At 37.0% G+C, this 23295-nt stretch overlaps 1 protein-coding gene across 9 annotated transcripts in view; it reads right to left on the reverse strand.

Moving 5' to 3' along the window:
* The window catches only part of Dph6 (diphthamine biosynthesis 6), a 178705-nt gene that overhangs the window by 104862 nt on the left and 50548 nt on the right, over nt 1-23295 (reverse strand). For 6 of the 9 annotated variants that reach the window (XM_074065605.1, XM_074065604.1, XM_074065608.1 and 3 more), the window contains exon 4: nt 18064-18114. The exons of the other annotated variants lie outside the window; for them this stretch is intronic. In XM_074065605.1, the coding sequence (XP_073921706.1) occupies nt 18064-18114 (51 nt within the window). The remainder of the gene's footprint in view (nt 1-18063; nt 18115-23295) is intronic. 9 annotated transcript variants of the gene reach the window in all.

Here is a 23295-nt window from a genome sequence, read left to right on the forward strand (position 1 = left end):
AAACACCCAGACATAATTTGGGTTGCCTTGTTCCTTTCTATCCCAAAAGGGTTATGGTAGTTTACCAATACGAGCATTCTCATTTGCTTAACACCAATGATCTAAGTAACAGATTGTTTGCACTGTGCTTTATCCATTACCAGTTCGAGTGTATTAGTCTGTTGTAGGAACACTGATAATTTTTGGTATGCTACAGCTTAGAGGGCTACCAGTGTTCCACAAAGTTATATTGCAAACTTAAAACTTAATCAGCCATATAAACTCCTCCAACAAAAACAGTGATTTCTGTATCACCATTCTTTAACTGTTCCAATAATAATAAAGCATACAAACATTTTTCTATATCCATGCTATGAACCACTTTTATACATAAGATTACTTCTACTATTGAGGTTAGGCTCTAAAAATTTTAAAGAAACTAACAAGAAAGCAAAAACCTGAGGAAAATTTCACAGAGGAGTTGACTGTGGGGTCAACCTTCAAAGACCTACTTGATTACTGTGTTGAGAAAGAAAAGAAAGACTGTAGGGAGCAATCCAGAGTGAAGAATATGAGCCCAGGCAACAGCATAATGACCTCTGAATATAAGAGGATGGTCAGCAGTGTAGCGTAGCTGGAGCCAAAGGCACACATCACTAAATAAAAGGAAAAGTTGGTATAAGATAGCTTGGGCATATGGCCAGCATCCTGGAGGCAACTGAGAGCACAATGCTATAGGATCTGTACTATCATCTCATAATGAGGTATGATAAACTACATTCACATAAAGCACGTAATTCAGTGGGGTCTGAAAAATGCATACACCAGTAATATTGGCACCAAAATCAAATTACAGATCATTCTGATTACTACCAAAATTCCTTGTGGAGGTGAATGCATGCCTCTGTTGTACAGTGTATGTGAAGTGAATCTCTGGGTTCAACACCAAGAAGGAGAGGAAGGATGGAAAGGAAGAAGGAAGGGAGGAAGGAATAAAAGAAAGGAGGCAGGAAAGAAGATTCCTTATGTTCCTTTGCTCTTAGTTTCAGGCAGCTACTAATCTTCTGGATGCCATTATAAATTAGTTTTCATTTCTCTTGATATCATATAAATGCTATTAAGCAATTTGTATTCTTTTGTTTTTGTGCTCTCTCACTCAACTTTGAGATTCATCCATGTTGTAGGTGCATTCATAGTTCATTCGTTTTCATCTATTGTGTAGATAAGATACACATTTTATTTATCCATTCATCTGTTGGTGGACATCAGTGTTTTGACTTTGGGTCCTTATGAATAAAGCTTTCCTTCTTGTATGACTGTGTGAATATGTTTTCATTTCTTTTGGGTCACTATAGGATTTTGAGAAGTGAGAAATGATCATATTTACATAAAGAAAGATAAATCTTGTGACAGTCAGTGTGAAGGATAAGAGTAGAGTACTAGACTGACAAAGGAAATGAGACACATCTTAAAAGGAATCACTGCACTTATCTAGCTTGGTTACGAGGTTTCTGTTTTAGTTGTCTCAAGACTGCTATGTAAAATACCATAGACTTATTTTCTCACATTTGTGGAGGCTAGAAGTTCAAGTTCAAGGTGTTAACATTGTCAGGTTCTCATGAGAACTCTCTTCCTGCCTTACAGATGGCAGACTTGTGCTCTCACTATGTATACACATGATTCAGGGAGCCTGGGGTGGGGTGGGGGAGGGAAGAGGGAAGGGGAAGAGGAGAGATAGAGGGGAGAGAGAGGAGAGAGGACAGAGAGAGAAGAGAGGAGGGGAAGACAGAGAAAGGAGAGAGAGAGAGAAAGAGACAAATAGAGCAAGAGAGTGAGAGAGAGAGAGAGATTGTTCTCTAGTAAGGGCAGTTAACCTTATCTTGGACCTCATCTAAACCTAATTATCTCCCAAGGCCTCATCTCCAAATACACTAACACTGGAAGTTTGGAATTCAACATATAATTTTTGTGGGAACACAATTCAGTTCACAGCACTATTCCCAGTACATAAAACTATCAGATACATTAAATACAACTCTGGTACTCCAGAAAATAAAGAAAAATATGTGGATGTTGTCAGCATGTATTTGAAGTGACAGGAGACAAGAACTTCAAGAAACAGGACATAGGGTAAGAAGAAGAGTGGTTTACCCTGGGGATACACCAAAATGTAAAGAGAAGAAAGATTCAGCAAAGACATTGAAAAAAGAGTGGTTGTAACAACAGAAAATGCAACCATGATAAGGTAATATTATGTACAAATACACAGATAATTTTGATGAAAAGGTAAGAACAGAGTAACAATATTACCAAGTATCTAGTATGACCCAACATTTATGTTAGATACTTTACATATCTTATCTCAGTTATTCATTATAATAACCCAAAAATATTAAATTGGTTTTGTACATTAAAAAAATTACAATGATTGACCCATTCAAGTTGACATAGCTGTTAAGTAGAATACCCAGCTTTTAAAGTAAGCCTTGTCTGCCAACCATATCTGCCTGCTTCTTACATGTTATGATACGCTGCTAAAAGTTCAACAAAAACACTGAATTTTAGTTAGAAGGCTGACTATAACCACTGAGGGAAAAGTTGCAGTTACGGCTGACAGAAGAAAGAATAAACATTTGAAGATATGTTACCAAATTCATCAAAGAGTGAATTTCAAATTCTTGGAGAAATGAACATGATTAATCCACGGGTTTTTTTGTTCTATGTTTTACTATTAATTAGGATAAAATAATGATGACATGGAAATTAGTGTTATCATTAGAAGAACTTATATTGCTAAATATAACACAATTCAGAAAATTTGAAGTGTAGTGCACATTAAAATATATTTTTGTCATCAAGATAATCAAAAGGTATTTTTTAAGTATTTAAAACCAAAGGAGAAGAAAATAAAAATAAAATATAATACTGTCTGTAACAGAGAAGTTAGAGATAAAGACTAGGCCGTAAATGGCCTGGTACATTGCTAAGCAACAGGGGCCATCAGACATAAATAGAAATGATTCAGCTGACATAGTATCACTATAAATGATGGATGTATAAGTGCAACTCAGGAAATAAAGTCAACAATAATATCATTGAGTGGTAGCAGTGTATAATGTCATTAAACATTTATATTAGTTACTGTTCTCACAATACTTCCTGAGGTAGATTATCATGATCTTTCCTCTTTTATAAATAAGGGACATTAAGAAATTCTTACAAAGTCAGCAATAGCCAAATTGAAAAGCAGGTATCACAAGCTCATTTGTTAAGTTGGAACACCCCACCCCCACTCTTCACCAATGTGACACATGCTGGCAACATGGCTGAAAGCTAGTCCAGGCAGCTAGCTGACCTCCATGAACAATCCCAACAGTAGAGCGGGCACAAATACATACTCACAAGCTGATAAAACACAGCTTCATTATTACCACCATTTCCATGTTTACTTGTAGGCAAAAGGACTCTTATACCAAGAATTTATTCAGAAACAGGCACTACATCTGCACAGTGCTTAAGGGTCCAAAGGCTAGACACCAACGACCAACAGCGATTCTGAAGATACATTTTAAACTGCTAACATGGAAGAGGACCCACACAACCTCTAGGTAACAACGTCTAGGTCTCTCTTCTGGAGCTGGGAAACACTATGTAACAAACAGCTGAACTTTGCAAAACTGGGAATGTCTCTATGCATGTACATGCATGCATACACGGTACAAATAAAGCCCAGTCTTTGGTCTTCGAAAGAGATTAGTTGTACTGAATTTTGTTGTTGTTTATAAAGGAAAGACCAAACTACTTTTGGAAGAATGTGTGGCACAGTTCTAACAAGCAGAATTGGGTGGAGAATGAGGGGAAGTGGTAAGTAGTTCTAATTTTCATTTTAAATACTCCTGTGTTTCTTGAAAATTTTAAAGAATATATAATAGGAAATGTCTAAAAATTACACTGAAAAAGTAAAATTAGAATAACATTCTTCAAAAAAAGCTATTCAGTTCTGCATAGAAGGAAAGTTATTTCTCACTTGAGATGCTGGCATTTCAATACCCTAGTAGAACACTTTTGAATGCAGTTAAATTACAGAGTCTAAACAAAACTCCTGACTCAGTCATATGCACCTATTCCACTAGTCTTTCCCCAGTGTTCTTCCATGGCACTATTGCTGTTTAAGCCAAAAACTTTAGACATCCATGATTTCCTTCTTCCTTATGACCTACACCTAATCAAACAACAGTGTGTTAGCTTCACCTTCCAAAAACATGCAAAACCCAAGCACTTCTCTTCACCACCCTAGTCCCAACAACCAACACTCTTAGTGACTACTAACTGGCCTCTCCAAGTTTTTTTTTGTCACTATTCTGTTTCCATAGAGAAACAAGAGTGATCTTTCAAAAATATAAACCAGGACATGTAGCGTCCTCCATTCAAAATCTTCCAGTGGCTTCTTATCCTAGTTAAGAGTAAATTCCAAGTTCCTGTGGGTAGTCTACAAGGCACTCTTTGGCCTAGGTCCTGCCCCTCTTTCTGACATCAACACCTACCTACTTGGCACTCCTGGTTCACTCTGATGCACACTGGCTGACCACAAAGACTTCAAGCCTTTTCAGACTTCACTTTCTACTCCTTCACTGTCTCTATCAATTTTCTTTCCCTGACTATTTTCTTCTAGCACTACTTAAAATTATATTACAAATTTACTTATTTGCTTTATAATGTCATTCTTCAAACTCTGTGAGGATAGGTCTTTTGTCCTGTTCCCCTGTACCTGTGGCTCTAGAAAAGCATATATGCAAAAATATTCAACAAGTAGTTATGATTTAATAAAGTTGGCAATGTAAAATTACCTAAAACAAAACAAAGGCAATAAAGAAAAATACCATTTATAACATATATGACATGGGGTTAATATCTTTCAAATCAGTAAAGAATAGGTTAACAAACCAATAGTAAAATTGGGAAACGGATATTAAAAGGCAATTTTTGAAGAATACAAATGACTAACTTCAACCTCCTTAGGAAAGCAAAAGAAATATGAGCTGAATTTGGATTTGTGTAATTTAAGTTTTTCTCACCATTCAAAGTTCCTGAGTGTATGGGGAACTGTAGAACCTCATACACCACTGATGGGCCAGTCACCAACGCATCCTTGTTGAAAAACAACTTTCAATATGCATTGTGAAACTTTATTATGCTTATTCTCTTAGACCCTGCACTCTTACATTTATAACCAGAAATACACAAACAACAGCTTAAATATAAAAAGCTCATTGTATTTATACTCTGCATATAATTAGAACAAAAGTGAAAAATCCTAAAATTCTAAAGAACAGCAGGGAGGTTGAATGAACTACAAGACATTGAGAAGAGAAAAAGGAAAACAGCCACTAAAACCATATTTTCCAAGGATATGTAATATGAGGAATTTCTTATCATATGAAATTAGGTGGAGAACTAAAATATAGTAATTAAAATATTCATTGACACCAAAAAAGAAACATAAATATACCAAATTTTACCAGTGCTTATTTCTTAATAGTGGTGTTTCATTTTTCCAACTTCATACTTCTCAGATGCCTTTATGACGCATGTGCTGCTTTCTTAATCAGACAGCAGTATAACAAGTCACATGTGACTGTATATACTTGTCTCTTGTCCCATGTGCTGGTAAACTGTAGGCAAAATTCATTTATTTATCAAACAATAATGTTAGAAGTCCTACTGGTTACAAGTCCTGCGTTGTAGGGAAACATATATTTGAAAACAGCACAGCTGGTGATCTTAAGAAATTAAAATTTAGTGGTGAGGGATGCAGGGGAATGGATCCATAAAGAAGCTAGTAAAATGAACTACAAACGAGGGCATTCTTGCCTGAAGGCTGACATTACGAAATACATGTTTTTTAAAAAAAATTATACTCCAAATGCTAGCCATTTAGAACTGTTGATCCTTTGTCCTTCTAGATTGTAAGAAAATAGGTGCATCACAGATAACAGCTCCTATTACTGACTACTACTACTCCTACTACGAAATCCTCCTTAACATGGTATGTAAAGTACCAAGAACATGCATGGGGATAGAGAAGAAATTCTACTGTGAAATGTCCTCATCCCACACAAAGCTCCAACATACCCTATAGACTGGGATGAGGAAGGCACGTGGCCACAGAGGGATGGTGGTTACCCATAGGAGGAAGGCTGAAAGGTGGAAATCTATCTGCTCATTTAATACTCACTTGGCTCAATACTGAAAAGTTGGCTCATAAGGCCAACAAAATAAATTGAAAACAAACTCCCCCCCTTTCTTTTAAACAAATGAATATGAGCCTTATTTATTCTAAAGATGAGAAGATAGATAAGTACTTTGCATTTATCAGAGAGATTATTTTCTTTGAAAAATGACTCAGTTACCATTATTACTCTGGTAATGAGTTCCTGCCTGTGGAGAAAAAAAAAATGATCTGCTGAATTTAAAGTGTTTTTCAACTGAAAGGCATTCTAACATTTTTAATACAAACCATTAATTAAAGAGTTGCACTTGCATCACGGCTCTGAGTGGCAATACGACATTACTAAACAAGAAGCATTGTGACTGCCCACAACGTTCTAGGGCCTGGACAACTAAACTAAGATTTATATGGCTAGAAAAGCAATAAATATTTTTTCTTAAATTTCTAATCTTCACTTGAGGGAATTATACAAGTCCAGACTAATAAAAAAACCACAGAACTGAGTATTACTTTATGTGAAATAATTCTGATATTCCGGCATCTTACTAAAGATTTTGCTCACGTGACTTTGTACTTTTTCTTAGTGTCTGAAACAGGAAATGAGCTCTATCTGGAGCTCCTGGGGACACAGCGAGCTCAGGACAGGACATCAGATCACTTGTCTGCAACATCATCAGCTTCCTTTAGGAGCATTCTCAATTCAACAGGGAACAAGCACTAAGGCTGAAAATAATGACAGAAATTTCAGAAGATAGGAATAATCTTTCATTTAAAAATTAACAATCTATTATTTTACTTCTGAGACTCCATTTTAGTTATAAAAGTATAAAGTCATCCCAGATCAAACTATCTACATATGAAACTGAGAAGAAGTGTAGAACTATAGTTTTTCTCCCTGAAGCTCCCAAGGTGTTCTTGCTGGAAGGATAAAGTAGTCCTAATTTTAAGTTTTTGAGGAACCCTCATACTGACCTCCATAGCAACTGAACGGACTTACATACCCCCAACAGGCTGTTTCCTCCCCTATCTTGGCCAACATTTGTTACATGGTGTTCCCTTGATGAAAGCCATTCTGACTGGAGTGAGATGGAGGCATTTTGATAATGTCTCTGAAATACTTTAGCAACAAAATAATTAAAAAATAATAAATGAAAGATTAAACTGTTCAATGCTTGTTAGAACACAGCCAAATAAGAGCACAGTGAGGCAAACCTGGATTGGCAGTAGCAGAAAGCAGTTACTGCCCTAGGCTGCAGGGACAGAAAGGAGCACAGGAGAGCCTGGGGACCAAGTGCCCTGGTATACCCATCTAATGGAGCTGGAGCAAGGGCTAACCCAGTGACAGCAGAGGAATAGGGAAGAGCCAGGAGCCTTCCCTTTCTTTTGCCCTCTAATCTCCCCAGTGCCACCACTGGTCAAATCCAAGGGAAAGCCAACAAACAGAGCATGGGCATCTAAGCCCACTGCTCCTCTGTGGGACACTAAGCAGTACCTGGAAGGTACCAAAAATGGATATGAAAGCTAGGGCCCCAAGCAAAATGATCCGAATAGTATGTACTCACTTAAAAATGAAAACTACATAGAAAAAAGGAAGAAAAAAGGTAGAAGGAACTAACTAAATTACTGTCCAAAAATCACGAGAAGATAAATTCCAACAGATTATTTTTTCCTATTTAGTAAATTATTCAATAAATACTTGAGTTCCCATATGCTCTGCATTCCAGATACAGAAATACAAAAGGAGATGTCATTCCCCACGTAAAAGGAGCTCAGCACCTAACGAAGGCTTTCTAGAAAACATCAACCTTAACAAACAGAATGGAGTAATGCATCATGAAAGTTCAGTGTCAGCACATAAATCACTAACAACTGAGGGCTACCAGCTCTATTTGAAATTCTCCTCTTTTGATTCTCTTGGGTACAAATCTGGAAAGTGTAGGAGTAACATTACTAACTATGTGCAGCATGGAAATGAGGAGCATGAAGAATGCTCCTCTAGAAGCCATGGGCAGTTAAAGAACCCATGGCTATATACCCTACCTAATAAATGTCATGTGCATCACTCAACAAACAGGAATGAAGCCTAGTGCCAAGCCCGGAAAAGAAATAATGTCATGGTGCCAGCTTTATAGATGAAGCACGTTCTGTAATTTGGATAAGTTCACCAAATTAAACAGAGGTGTCAATATTGGGAAAAGGACTCAGGTCTCGTACCATACATTATGTGCTATTTTCATTGAAAAACAAAAATAAAAGTCTAGGTAAGAAACAACAGAACTATGTAAAAACACACCCAGCTTCATGACATAAAGGTCTTAAAAAAAACCGTTTGAATATGTCAATAATATGAAAAAATCGTAAGTTTCATCAGAACGTAGAATGTCTTTGTCAGAGAACTTTAAAGAAGGTAGGCAAACAGGAGTGCACACTGGCACACCTGTGAAGAAAGCTGAACTAGGATTACGGTCACACCTAACACTGCAAATACACATTCCTTCTGACCTAGAATTCCACCTCAAAACTCACAGAAATGGTGAAGACCTTGCAAGCATGCATGAGGCCCTGGGCTTTCAACTCCAGCCCCATGAAACAGAACAAAACAGAAACAAACCAACAAAGAACAAAACTATATTCATAAACATAAAAAATAATGAGTGCACTCATGGCAATAGCAAATGATGGAAAACAACCTAAATGTCCATCAGTGGAGTAGTGGTTAAATAAACGATCATATATACATACAACAGAATATTAAAGCACATCATCAATAAGAATGAATTTTTTTCAGAATATATCATTAAATGAAAATGCAAGGGACAGAACATGGCTTTTATAGATATGAAAGATTTCTAGGTCACACAGATTGGAGGGAGGTGGAAACTGAGTAGGTGAGGGAAAGGATACACCTTTGAGCACTGTGCATTCTGTACCAGGTGAAAGTACTCAGTAAGTAAATAAGATCAGCAGATCTTTTAAGCCTTGGCCCTTAGAAAACCTGCTAGGAAATGGATTTCTAAACGCTCTTTAATTTCTCCACCTGTCTTTAAGAGAAGGCATTCTTCAAGGGAACTATTCCAATTAGCCCCCATCTACCCATTGTCAAAAGTGTTGTTAAAAATGTATTTACTAGGGTTCAAATGTTCAGAATCTCCATGTTCTTGCAAAATGTTGCAGCATAAATATAAACATAAATATATGTAATTGCAATAAAGAGAAGCAAATGCTGAGGACCAGCTATATCCCTCAATCTCTTTGACCTCTATAAACTCAAGTTAACAACCAACCTCCAAACTAATTAATGAATATCAGCTCCACCACTGCAATGAAAAGTAGCAAATACATGAATGACTTTATGCAGAAGCTATCTGATATCAGGCGTACAGCAGAAAGACCAGCCTTTGGAGGGAGTGGTTAAAATGGTGCTCTTTTGCTACCTGCTGATACCACACCTGGGAGAACTGAAAACCAGTGGGGACAGCTAGCTCCATCGCTGACTTGATCCTCCTTCAGACTTCATCCCTACGTATGTATGATGAAGGACTGCACACGGCTGACTCTGTGAAATAAATTTATCTTGAATAGACAGTTATCCCAGCTCCGGTGGCCAAACAGTAAATACTGTACTGAACAGAGACAGGATGGAGAATAAGAGTTTAATAAAACATACAGATGTCTTCTATAGTCCTTCTTCCCCATGTTAAGCTGTGTGTATATCCAATAGATAATGAGATTCCTAGTGTGATTTTTGTAGCTGCAGGATCACAAGTCAGCTGTGGAGAGATCTAGAAATAAGACCAAGGATCAGAAACAGTTTTGAAAGCTGTAGGTATCAATATCAATGTATGTTTAGGTTCTGAACTATCTTTGTAATCACAATTAGGAATATTAAAATTAAAAACCCAATTAAAGCCAGTATTCCAAACTTGTCAAATTATTTCACGTGCAAGCACTGACTGAAATAGCCAGGCAACCAATCCAGTAAGCATTAGAGACTCTGACGCTACTGTGAACGTATTGGTTAGGTTGAGCTATTACTTATTTGGTCAAGTCCTTAGCATTTTGTGGAAGGACTTATACAAGAGCAGACTTTTCTGCGGCAGCTTCTAAAGAAAGGGAGTTCTAGTGCTGCTTTGAAGCATTTTGCAGTTCTGTCAGTTGAACCACATTAGCACTTCAACACCATTACTTTCTGGACATAAAGCATCAAAAGGAGCAAGCATTAATGTAGAAAAGACGGGATAAGGAACACAGCCAAGAGAGAGGTAAGAGTGGCAGAGCAAAAGTAACAGTAAATGTGAACAGAACATTAAATTGGAGGAACACAAAAAAATGGGATAAGCTACAGCCTCCATCCTCAAGAAGCTTACCCATCTCTGCAGAAGATGAAAAATAAAAAGTCAATGAGAATTAAAAAATCAGAGAACAAACGATTACGACATTGCTGTGAGTGGCTGCAGAGGGTACAGAAGAAATGGAAAGGATTTAAACAAGACTAAGTTTATTAATTTTTAATAAAAAGCTTAAAAATAGAGCTACTTTAAAGTATAAAATCTTTAGATGATTTGTAAAATCATTAGCTGACTGAGGTCCCAAAACAGAAATAACGTTTTACTGGCTGCATTTTTTGATGCTGACTAGCTGCGGAAAGAAGACAAGATTGTAATTTCTACGGCTTTCAGTTCCCTCACTGATAAATAAGATTTATTATTCTACTGAGCATGGTCTTTCCATGGAAACTACAAACTTTTCTGCTCTAAAAATGAACACAACATAAGACTTGCAAAAAAAAACAAAAACAAATAAATTTGTGAACTGTAGCAAAAAACATTTAGCAGTGGTACAATACTTTATTATTTCTACAAAGATAAGGCATCTTAATTATAGGTTTTATTTTTTAATACAAGCTGAAATGATTATATTATTTTAGTTTTTATTATACTCTATGCATATCATTAATAGAAGTGGGGGAAAAACACTGGAGGCTTACTGATAGATTAAAATGTATAATTATATTAGTTATTGATAATAACTATATCAATATATAACTGGCTAAATTACATAAAACTTCAAATAAATCATTTTTCAGATTTGTTTTTGCTGTTGTTTTGTTAAGAAACCTACTAGGAGATAGGTTTTCTCTTAAATATTAATTTGTAGTTGCCATGCTTCATTATGTAGCATGAACTATTTTTTCAGTAGAAAGCAAATTACATTATAGTATTGAATGCTACGTAACAAACAAAGGCAGTGCCCAGGCTCCATGGTATCAGTGCACTCCATCTACCCAGCATACCTACTCATGAGAGTGGTGCCACCTCACTCACAGAAAATGCCGATGCACTGGTTCCTGGTAGATGAATTACTTTTTCAGGTTGGAGCAGCGTTGTGTTTTATAAACCCATAGCACCTAGTCATTTCATTCACTTAGAAATTTCACATCTTCATCACAGCCTAATGTGAGTTCTTCTAAACATTCACAGTGACTGCATGTCCTATCTTTAAAGTGTCCTAACTGGCCAACTAGTCAATTGTTTAAATTGTTGTGATTATATCGGCTTTCTTCAATTTCACATTCTCACTTCTGATTCAGCTATCTTAGGGTTTAGCAAAAGGAAAATTAGTGATAATGCTTTCAATTTAATTAGTATATTACATGCACTGTAATTATTAGTGGGAAATGTTATATTAATGAATGTAAAAGTTAGCAGTAAATTACCCTGTAGCCATTACCAATTTCCCAAGCTACTGCTCCTTAAGATAACCCTCTCCCTATGGTCCTTCTGGTAATTTTTCTTTGCCTGATAAACATGATGATTAAATAGCACACAGAGCAAACCTTTGATACTTTTTAAATTAAATCCATGCCCAGCCTAAGGGCTGTGTCTGATTTCAACTAAATGTGTCAGTTAATCAGATAAAAAATTATCAGTAACTCAAAGAAACAGCAGCCTTAGGCTTCATCAGTGCCAGGAAAAGCTGAACAAAATAAGACATTCAGACAATATCACATTATGAGCAAAGGTTACTGATAAACCTATAGCCAAGCAGAACTGCTTACAAGTATAACAATGTCTGGAAAGAAATGTTAAATTCAACATTTAAATCGCCTTTAAATTTTTAAAGAAAAAGTGCAATACAGAGGAAAGTCTAGGAATATTTTATCCATACATATAAACATGCATATACACAGATGTATATAAACACATATAAAGAAAGTAAAATACACAGTGAATTTGGAAAGCGGAATTCTTGAAACTGCATTCTCAGTGATGCTTTATTGAAAAAAAGGATTACCAACATTACCTGCACTATGCTACTTCAAAAATTATACAATGTAGACCAAATATTAACAGGATTGTTAAGAGAAGACGTAAATGAATTTAAGATCATTTATCCACACGGTTATAACTACCAACTGAAATGAACTGCATGCAATTTTATCATTTAAAAAACCACAGGGCAGACTTATAGCAAGGTTCTATTAATATAGAAGAAAATTTTTAATCTGCCACAATGAGCAACAACAGTTATTGGCCATATTACCAGTTAAAAAAATGCTTATTATCAAGGGTCTGGTTGTTTTAATAAGAGGATTTAAAAGCTCCTACAATTATTAGATACACAGGCAGGCAAACCCTTAAACTTTCAGACATATTATGATTTTCAAAGCATTCTCAGATTCCTAATTAAGATTGCTTTAATTATACAAGAGGGCTAGCTTATAAACTGATACATCAGTAGAAATTTAGTCTGAAAGAACAGAAAATTATCTTTGAAAGACACAATGAGCAGTAGGTATGAAAAATCCCAAATCCTCTGACAAAGAAAATTTCAAGTTGACATCTACTCATCTTTATCCTACTCTTCTATAGTATTGGAATGACTTACTCAACTGTGACAAGGTTTCCATTCCTCTTCACCAAGAGCAACTTTTCAGTAAATAGAGTCAGGACGGGAGAATTGGGCCACTTTTATACAAATTGTAAGTCCAAATAACAGACACTTGTACAAATTAAAGAAATCCAACAAGTTTAAATTTGCTACCCATGTATGGATACAGGAACACTGGACTTTGGAGTTTGGATTCTCAATACAGGGAAAAGCTTAATACAGACCTCTGAAATCACAGTTTCAGTCAAGAACTATCTGAAATGCAGGCAAAGTGGCTCTGTTTTCTAACTGCTGCAAGCCCACTTTTTGGGAAATGGTTCTGAGGATGGGAGTCCATGAAGGATATAACTCACCTTGGTTAACACAAGGTACGCTCTACTCTAAGACCTGTGCACACTGAGTTCATCCAACAGTAACTGAAAGACTATCTCTCAGTTAAAAGATGAAAACCAAACTCACCAAGCAGTGGCTTAATGTAGCTGCCTCTGGTGGTCCCCAAGGCTTTCTGGTGTCCTCTCAAACCACAGGCTTTAATTAGTGATGCCTGCCCCTTTGACCTCACCTGTCTCAAATTAACTTCACAACACTACTCCCTTAATGCTCCACTACTTCAAATGATCCCGAGTGTTACAGATCGTTTAAATAAAAAGCACGACTTATCGATATTGAAAGTTCTAACTGAAAACAAGATCATTTAAAAATTTCCTACAAAAATTTTCAAGAGCATTTCAATGACCTATAATTAAAATAGTAAGTCTGCCCTCTAAGCTCAAAAAACAAGCAAGAATAACATGTAGTTAGTAAATAATGCATTTGATATTGGTTTATAAATACAATTCACTATATTTTCTAGTGTATCTTCCTGAACGGTTGTCATGGTGTGAATGTTGAAATTTAAGTTACTGAGTTAAATTTTATTTCGAGGTGTTGGAGAGCGAGGCCATGAGGAGGATGGATTAAGGCGTGTCACAGGGCGGGCTGGTCCTTGTGAGAGCCAGTGTAGGGTCCTCAGCACTCCTGACCTCTTGGCTGTCTTGCATGCTCACTCACCCTGCCAGGTCTCTCACCTTGTTGTTGGACTCCCCAGCCTCCCAAATTGTAAGAAATACATTATCTTTCTTGGTAACTTACCCAGTCTCAAGTATTCTGTTTTAGCAGCAAAAAACAGACTAAGACATTATAAAATGTTCTTTTAAAAAAAAGTACTGACTGTAATGATAAAATGTATTTTGACATGCAATGATTGAAGTAAATCATCATTAAACTTTGAAAAAAACAAATAAAATAAAATTTAACCTTGAAATAAAGGAGAAAAGGAGGAAAAACCAAAAAAAAAGGAAAATGACTATTAAAAAGTTCATCTTGAACAATTTTAAGATTTTATAGTAATGACCCAATTTTGCCCCTGGTGTGGGTACAAGGTGCAAGACTATAACCACCTAATACAGGTAGATTCTTCGTAGTTGTATAAATATTTTGTAGCTTCCACTTAAATTCATAATTGATTGAACACTTGCCTATAGATAATTCTTTCAGAAAATCCTATGTGAGGATGACTCCCATCAGACCTGAACATGACTTGTATTTAAAAACAAATTTGGGGCTGGGGCAAAGCTCAGTGGTAGAATGCATGCTTAGCATGCAGGAGGCCCTGAGTTCAATTCCTAGCATCCCCTAAACAAACAAACAAACAAACACATAAACTGACTTTTTAATCAACTAATATTTTTCTGCTGTGATGGAAGTACCATGTACATTCATAATAAGATCATAATGCTATGTAGGAGTTTATCTTACACCAACTATATAAATAGCAAACATGTTTGAGAGATTGTACCCAGGACGCCCTAAAAATCCATCATGGTTTAATATTTTATCCATTAATAAAAATTTAATGTCTAAAACAAGCTCTATAATATTGTTATGTAGCATGCTAATCATATTTGCTTTAAGGACTCCACTAAATTAATAAGGGAAATAAAACCACCTTCTACGTCAGGTTGAGTATAGTTTAAATATATTACTTTCAAATAAGCAAGGAATTAAGAAATTATCCAACCTTTTCTATATGAACCTACTCCTGGGTAATTGCTAAGTAACCAATTAACAAGTGAAGAGAGTCTCTGTTTACAGAGTACCTACTCCAGACAAAAAAATGAAGCATGAATGATAGAATTGTAATATCATCATTTTGTAACTTCTGTGAAATAAGAGATAAGTAACAGTCACCTAACATCATTTAAAGAGAGATAATCAGACAAAAAATATCTCATGATAGGAGAACATATAACCATTTGTTATATGATTGGAATATTCCACAAAGGAAAAAAACCTCAAACTTGAATCTGATCTAACTTCTTGATTTGTGCTGTTCCACAGAAGTTTCTACATTGATAAAAATGTTCTTTCTGCACTGTCCGATATGGAAACTTCTAGAGACACATATGGCTATTGGGTATCTGAAGAGTAGCCACAAAGACTGAAGAAGTGATATTCAAATTCTACTTAATTTTAATTAATTGCAGCTTATATGTGGTTAGTGGCTACTATATTACAGAACAGCTTTTGATCCAACTACCAACTTAGAGGAAATTACAGAGAACCAAGCAACACAATGGGAGAGAATGCAGGGACTTAAACAGTCTACTATCATGGACAAGTAGCCTAGATTACTAAAAGTGAAGCGACAAAGAAAGAGAAAAAAACACAGATGACAAGAGACCTGAGAGACACATCAATTATTGTAATACATGAAGCTTACTTGGATCCTGATCCAAATAAACAGTTGTAAAAACAAAGCAAAACAATGTTTGACATTTATGAAACCACTAGAAATTTGAAAACTGACTAGATATGGAAAGAATTAAGAAATTACTATGAATTTTTTAATGCATGATAATAGTATTCTCATTACACTGGAAGAAAACACGTTATCATTTAGAGATAGATGCAGAAATATTTACAAATGGAAATAAAGTCTATGATTTGCATTAAAGTTATAATGGGGGAGGGAAGTAGGTACATATATAAATAATAGATGAGTTATGATTTAATTCTTTTAAAAAAATGTATGTTTCTCACTTTAGTGCCTTAGAGATCAGATGGGAGTCTGTCTATGTTGCCCAGGCTGGTCTTGAACTCCTGGGCTCAAGTGATTCTTCTACCTCAGCTTCCCAAATAGCTGAGACTATTAGATGCATGCCACCATGGCCAGTTTAAAATGTTTGTCATTGTTTGTAAAGCCAAAACTATATAATAAAAAATTAAAAAATAAAATAAGGCAGGACTTCTGGATGGTGAATTTGTTACTGAACAAATCCTGTGGCACCAATAGCAATGATAAGCTTGGATAAACTGTCAAGACAACCACCTTAGAAAGCTGGACACCAACCACAGGTGATACCAAATGAAAAACCACTGAACTCGAGTGTATGGCAGCCTTACCTACTAGGGCTGTGCCTACAACCCATGAGGGATAAGCTGTGAAAACCTGCAGTTTTAATGGTAGAGAGGGTTGACTGGATTTGGACCAGGTAACCAAGGTTCCCACGCCCAGCAGCATTGTCATCACAACTGTGAGCTCCCTGACAGATGAGCTGAAAAAGTCAATGGCTCAGCTAGCCTAAGGCTCCCATCCTGGCTGAATCAAACAAACCTTCAGACCATGCAGAAATATAACAAGCAAATCCAGATGAGATCGCATAGAACAAGCTGATAAGCTTCACACACATTATGTGGAAGACACCAGAAAGGTCAAGCTACCAACATACTCCCAGCCAACCATAAGCCCATGCAGAGAAGACAGAGAGCAAAATGAGAAAAATTATATAACTTGACTACTAAACATTCTAACTTTGCTACAAAACTACAATGATAAAGGTAACTGTAGTAAGATTGTATATACAATAAATAAGACAGAATTGAGGGTCTATAAATAAAGCTTTACACTTATAACCAAATTATTGTTATTATCATTATTATTAGTTTGAATCAGTCTCACTACATTCCCCAGTTTGGCCTCAAACTCCTCTAAGTTCAAGCAGTCCTCCCTCTCCTAAGTCACTGTGACTACTGGCACACACCCAAGTGTCTGCCTGGCCAAATGATTTTTGACAAAGGTTTCAAGTCAATTCAATGGGGAAAGGAGAGCTTTTCAACCATACTGACATAACTGGATATCTATGTATGAATGGTTAATTTGAAACCTTCTCTCATACTGTACAAAAAAGTAACTAAAATACATCATAGGCTTAAAAGGTAAGAACTTAAAAAGAAGAAAACACAGGAAATGGACATAGTGGTACACACCTATAACCTCAGCACTTGGGAAGCTGAGACAGGAGGATCCTAAAGTAGAGGCCAAACTGTGCTATATAAGGGAGACCCCATCTCAAAAAAAGGAAAAGAAAAAGAAAACATTTGGGTGGCTATGGCTTAGAAACATCAACCACAAAAGCACAATCCATAAAAGAAAAACTTAGACTTTTTGTACTTCAAAGAACAACATTAAGAAAATTAAGATAAGCTGTGGATTGAGAAAATATTTGCAAACTGCGTATCTGAAAAGGACTAACACACAGATGATCCTCAACTCATTCACATACTATGTTCTGACTATATAATGGCACAAAAGCAACGTGCATTAAGTAAAAACCATTCTTTGAATTCTGATTCTTTTCCCAGGTTATCATACCGCATATCAATGCAGTATAATATACTCTCATGATAACGGCAGTGGCAACAAGCCACAATCCACAGTCCCACATGATTTGAAGGTATGCACTGATAGTCCACAGTACTGTTAAGCTATGTTATTTGGTAGGTTAGGGGTAGTAAATGCATTTGTGACAGGGTATTCTCAACTTATGATGGTTGACTTTTATCTGGTTATCATCTCATCCTAAGTCAAGGAATATCTATATAAAGAAATTTAACAACTGGAGGCTTGTCTCCCACTACTGTACCTCTAGCAGATGTCTTTTCGCTCTCATCTTTAGATTTCTCCCCGCTTCATTCTGTTGTATTAAAATAAATCCTTGTTAAAACTTAAAAAGAATTTTTACAACTGAGTAATAAATACTAACAACTTAACTAAAAATGAGCAAAACATTTCAATGGATACTCTACAAAAGAAGATAGGTGAATGGCTAATATGCACACAGGAAGATACTCAACAGCTTCCGTATTAGGGACTTGTACATTAAAATTACAGTAAGATAGCATCAATACACACTCTTAAGAATGTCTGCAATCAACAAAACAGACAAGTGGCGGAGAGGATGAGAGAAATTAAAACCCTAACCCTAACCTTAACGTCCTAAAGCTGACTCATAGTGATGACTGCACGACTCCATGAATTTCATCATGGCATTGCACACTTAAATTGGCTGCATTTTAAAGGTTTACATTGTTTTAATGCTTAAAACTATGCCCCAATAAACCTAGAAAAATAGCTGAAAGGGCTAAGGAGTGGGGAATTGCCCTCCATGTCTGAGCTCAGTGACCCCTGTGGCTGGCGAGTCTCCCATGTAAACAGAGCTTAGTGTTTGTGATAATGCAGATACCCCTCTCAAATACATTAAACCATTTCCAGGTTACTTACAGTAGCTAACACAGTACACACTCATGCACGTGCTGTTTTCTTTTTATTATTTCCTGTCAGCAGCACCCACAGGCATGGAGGCTTATGTCTAAGTCTGGTGTCTTAGTAATGACTGTGGTTTACATATGGTTTTTCCCACCAAAAGTCACGTGTAGGTTCAGGCCCCACTGTGATGGTGCTGAGGCCTGGAAGAGGTGGCTCGAGCCATGTTTTCCCTGAAGGAATGGGTCAGCTGTTGCATAAGTTCAGCCCCTTTTGCTCCCTTTGGTTTTCTACCGTAAGTTGAAGCAGCTCGTGGCCCCACCAAAAACTAAGAAAATGTAGCCATCTAATCTTAGACAGTTTAAGCCTCTGAACAATGAGCTAAAGAAAATTTCATTTCTTATCTTTTTTTAAAATGGGTTTCATTGTGATCTTTTCACATACACATACAATGTACTTCTTTTCTTTATACATAACCCAGTCTCAGGTATTCTGTTACAGCAACAGAAAATGGACTAGCAGAGTAACCTCAGATGCATGAGAACTGCCTCAGCCCTTGGGAGAAGCGTTCATAATCTCATGGACCTGTGCTAAATGGCTCTGATGCCAGGTCTCTTAGGAAGCTGCTGGTGTGGTCAGAAGGCAGGCCACATCTGAAGCCTCAGACTGGACAAGATCTGCCTCTGACTCATTGGGCCCACTCTGGCTGCTGGACGGAGGTGCCAGGTTCCCAGTGGCCCTGAGTACTTCTCTTAGGTCCTTGCCAGGTGGGATGCTCACAGCATGACAGCTAATTCCCCTCCAAGTGATTGAGTAGGAGGGCAGAAAGAAGGCATGCAAAATAAATACTTTCTTTATGAGAACTACAAGAACCCTTTCTGTAACCTAATCTCAGTGTGACGTCTCATCACTTTTGCTGTAGTTTTACTGGTTAGAAGTCAGTCAACAGGTCTAGCCCTCAGGTGAGGGGAGAAGATTTCAGAAAGTCATGAGTATCAGCAAGCCCAGATCACATGGAAACAGCTAACTGGATTGGTTATGTTATCCTTTTTGCTTCTGGATATGGCTGAAAGTTTCCACAATAAAAACTTAAAAAGAGAGAAAATACTATTTGCTGAAGCTAGATGCAAGCAGCACTTCATAGGTTTAACAAATTTAGAGAGGTTTTACAAAGTAGCAGAAAACAAAAATGACACTAAGTGAAAAAAAAAATCAAAGTTAGTTTAATACTTACTGATCACTTACCAGTACTAGATACTGTTCTAAATACTTAACGTTTCACTAATTGTTGTTCTTACAACAATTCTGTACTCTACACTAGTTATCTCAATTTTAAAGATGAGAAAACTGTGGCCAGGGATGATGATACATGCCTGTATCCCAACTACTCAGGAGGCAGAGACTGAGAAGCCCTGGCAAAAAGTTAGTAAGACCCTATCTCAGAAAGGTCACACATAGCTAGCTAGTAACTACAATCAGAGCCAAAAATTTCCATGAGTGGTAGAAAGATTTGTAGGCACATAAACATCAAAAGTTTACAGCTGGGACCTCTTGGCAAAGGTCACTGAGATCTTTGGTACTACCACGTGCTACCTTAATGGTGTTTAAACCATTACTGTACATTTGTGTATTAGGGTATGTGATTATGTCAAAATAACTAAACAGTGCACTCCCCTTTGCCAAGACAGAACCATTACAAAGCTAAGTTTATTCTATAATTCACCAAGAACGTCAGCATGGATTATCTTCATACGGGAGCCATCCTGAAGAGCTAACCTGACTTTCTCATGTACACACAGCACAACTGTGCTTTAAAGGCTCTTCCACCAGATCACAGCCATCTTCAGTCTCTGAGTGGGGGCAAGGCTCCTGTTTCTGTACCTCCCATTCCCCATATCAAAGTCAAAAGTCCAAGAGTAATTTCTGGATACCACACCTGGAGTTTAGGAAGTACTCTCTATGTACTCACACAGCAAGCGTGTGGTAAGCTTGGCAGTTTTCTGTAGTACTGCCATATTTGTTGAGTTTGTGGTAAGTTCAAGGTTCACACTCAGACCTCTGCCTCTTGGTCCAGGGCCTTCCTTCTCAACACCCACCATCTTCCTCCAGGAATCACTAGCTCGCTTAAGATATTTGATATCAGTTTATAAAGGAATAAATTGAACACTACATAAAATAAAGTTCTGCAATGCTATAAAAGAGATAAAAATGATGAGGAAAGGAAATTACAGTCAGGGAAATGGAATTAAGGAGTCTGGTTAAGCAAGGCGCCGGTGGCTCACGCCTGTAATCCTAGCACAGGATCACAGTTCGAAGCCAGCCCAGGCAAACATTTTGGGAGACCTTATCTCAAAAAACCCACCACATAAAAAGGGCTGGTGCAGTGGCTCAAGGTGAAGGCCCTGAGTTCAAACCGCAGCACTGCCAAAAAAAAAAAAGTCTGGTGGTTAAGGGCCATTGACACTAATTCAGAAATAGACTGGAATTTTACTCAGTTACACGATTGATACTGCAACTTTGTATCTAGAAAGTTATAGAATTACCTAAAAGTTTGTAAGTTTAGACAATGACTGAGCTGTCAGTCTAGCATCTTGTTCCTGGAAAACACCCCTCACCTACAGTCAATGTGACCTCCTGTTAATAACTTGTTGGTTTTTGAAAGAACACTCCAAGTTGGACAAATAATTTATTTTTCAGAAATCTGACATTAGAACTAAGGGATTTTGAGCTCAGGCTAAAATGGACTCTTCAGAGAGATGGAATCTTGGAAAGTACGGAGCAGCCATGTTTTCTACCATTTGATCTGGGGATCTGAGAAAACCAGCCTATTCAGAGAAAAAAATGGGAGTAGCTAAGCAAAAAGAAGCAGAGAAAATTTTTGAAAGTTTTCCAATCCCAAGTGCCAGATTCATAAAAGTATGTCCTGTCTGAAACTAAATTAATTAGTTGGGTCACTTGTAAGCAGAGACCCAAATGACACATTACTCAAAGGAATATTATGCACAAACTATTAATTAGAATTTCAGCCAAAATTATCCTCTGGACTCCAGCAGGGAGGGCACTGCATTTTTCCCACATCTAATCCCCTCTAAAGAGTTGTCAGAAATGCCTGTCCTAGAGCAAATATTTGTATGTCTCAACATGACATTAAGTGGAAACCATATACACAAACTCTGAGGTATATAACAGAATACGTAGAAATTCCTGAATGTTCTGCTTTGGGAGGCTGTGTAGCTTCATCTAAGAATGCACTTTTTAAAAAGGAATGTTAAGCAGGGTTATCTGGATTATGTTTTCAAATATTTTCCAGAATTAAAAAAACCTAATAATAACTGCTTCTAAAAAGTAGCAAAGGAAAAAAAAAAGATACAATTTAAGGGAATGTCCTAAACTCAATGACATGATGGTGCCCAGTTTGATACCAAGACACCTATAAAAACCATGTCAACGCTTAGTTTGAAATTTCAGGATCCTCTAATAAAGAGGAGACTCTAAAAAAAAAAAAGTAGCAAAGCTATTTTTGGCAAACAGACTTTTAGGGAAAACTACTGAAAATGCATAAGCCCTTCATGCAGAAGGGGGCACCCAAACTTAAAGAAAAGACCCAAGGCTGAAAGGAGACTACATGAGCAATTAATTACCTCCTTACGTGGCCTGAATCTCCACAAGGCTCACAGGGCTTTTTCAGCACCTCTGTCTGGTGCTGAAATGAAATGCTACTTTGCATTTCACTTCATGGTGAAGTCTGAGGTTCCTGTGACTCCATCTCATTCTACTTAGGGGGGCAGGGCAGGCAGAAAAGAAGACAGGCTGAGTTGTCAGTGATGGAGAGGTTTGTGTAGACCAAATGAATGTGGGCCATAACACCTATGAATGAGCTGCATTCTATCACTATAAGACAAAATTCCTTTTGTCTATCTGACCAAAAGAAGGAGCAATCATGGATCACTATGTGTTCAAGTATGTGACCACACAGAGCACATAATGATAGCAGCCTGCTGGGCCACATCTCATTTTCTTTAGGCCCACGATTATATATTCTTATAATAAATTCATGTGTGCCTCTTTATTCATGGTATTTTATTTAGAATTTCTCTTCTCTGAGAGAGCCTCTTGAGACAGGCACCTCATTTTCATGAGGGTCCTGAGAGACTTCAGCATACAGTGTTTACTGCAGTATCATACCAACAACACACTGCACAGGACTTCATATACAATAATAGACAGTGCTGAGCCATCTTTCCACTTGGAAAAATGTATCTGAAAGAAGTGATGTCTGAGGAAAGCCACATTGCCTAAACACATTGTGCTATCTCAGCTCGCTGTGGGAATTCAACTGCTTCCTCAGTGGCACTGTTGATTAATCATATAACTTGCCATGGTTAGTATCAAATATGAGGTCGTTTAAGGTTTCTCCAGAATATGTGTGTGTGTGTGTGTGTGTATAATGTCTCTTAAAAATATACTGTGTGTTTAAAGAGATTTATTATAAGGTGCTGACCTGTGGGATAATGAAGACTGAGAAATTCCATAATCTATCATCTGCAAGGTAGAAACCCAGGAAGGACAGTGAATTAGTTTTCTTTTGTTTTGGGTCTCTTTTGCTTATGTT

Source organism: Castor canadensis, chromosome 2 (assembly GCF_047511655.1).
Source record: "Castor canadensis chromosome 2, mCasCan1.hap1v2, whole genome shotgun sequence".
Classification (NCBI taxonomy): Eukaryota; Metazoa; Chordata; class Mammalia; order Rodentia; family Castoridae; genus Castor; species Castor canadensis.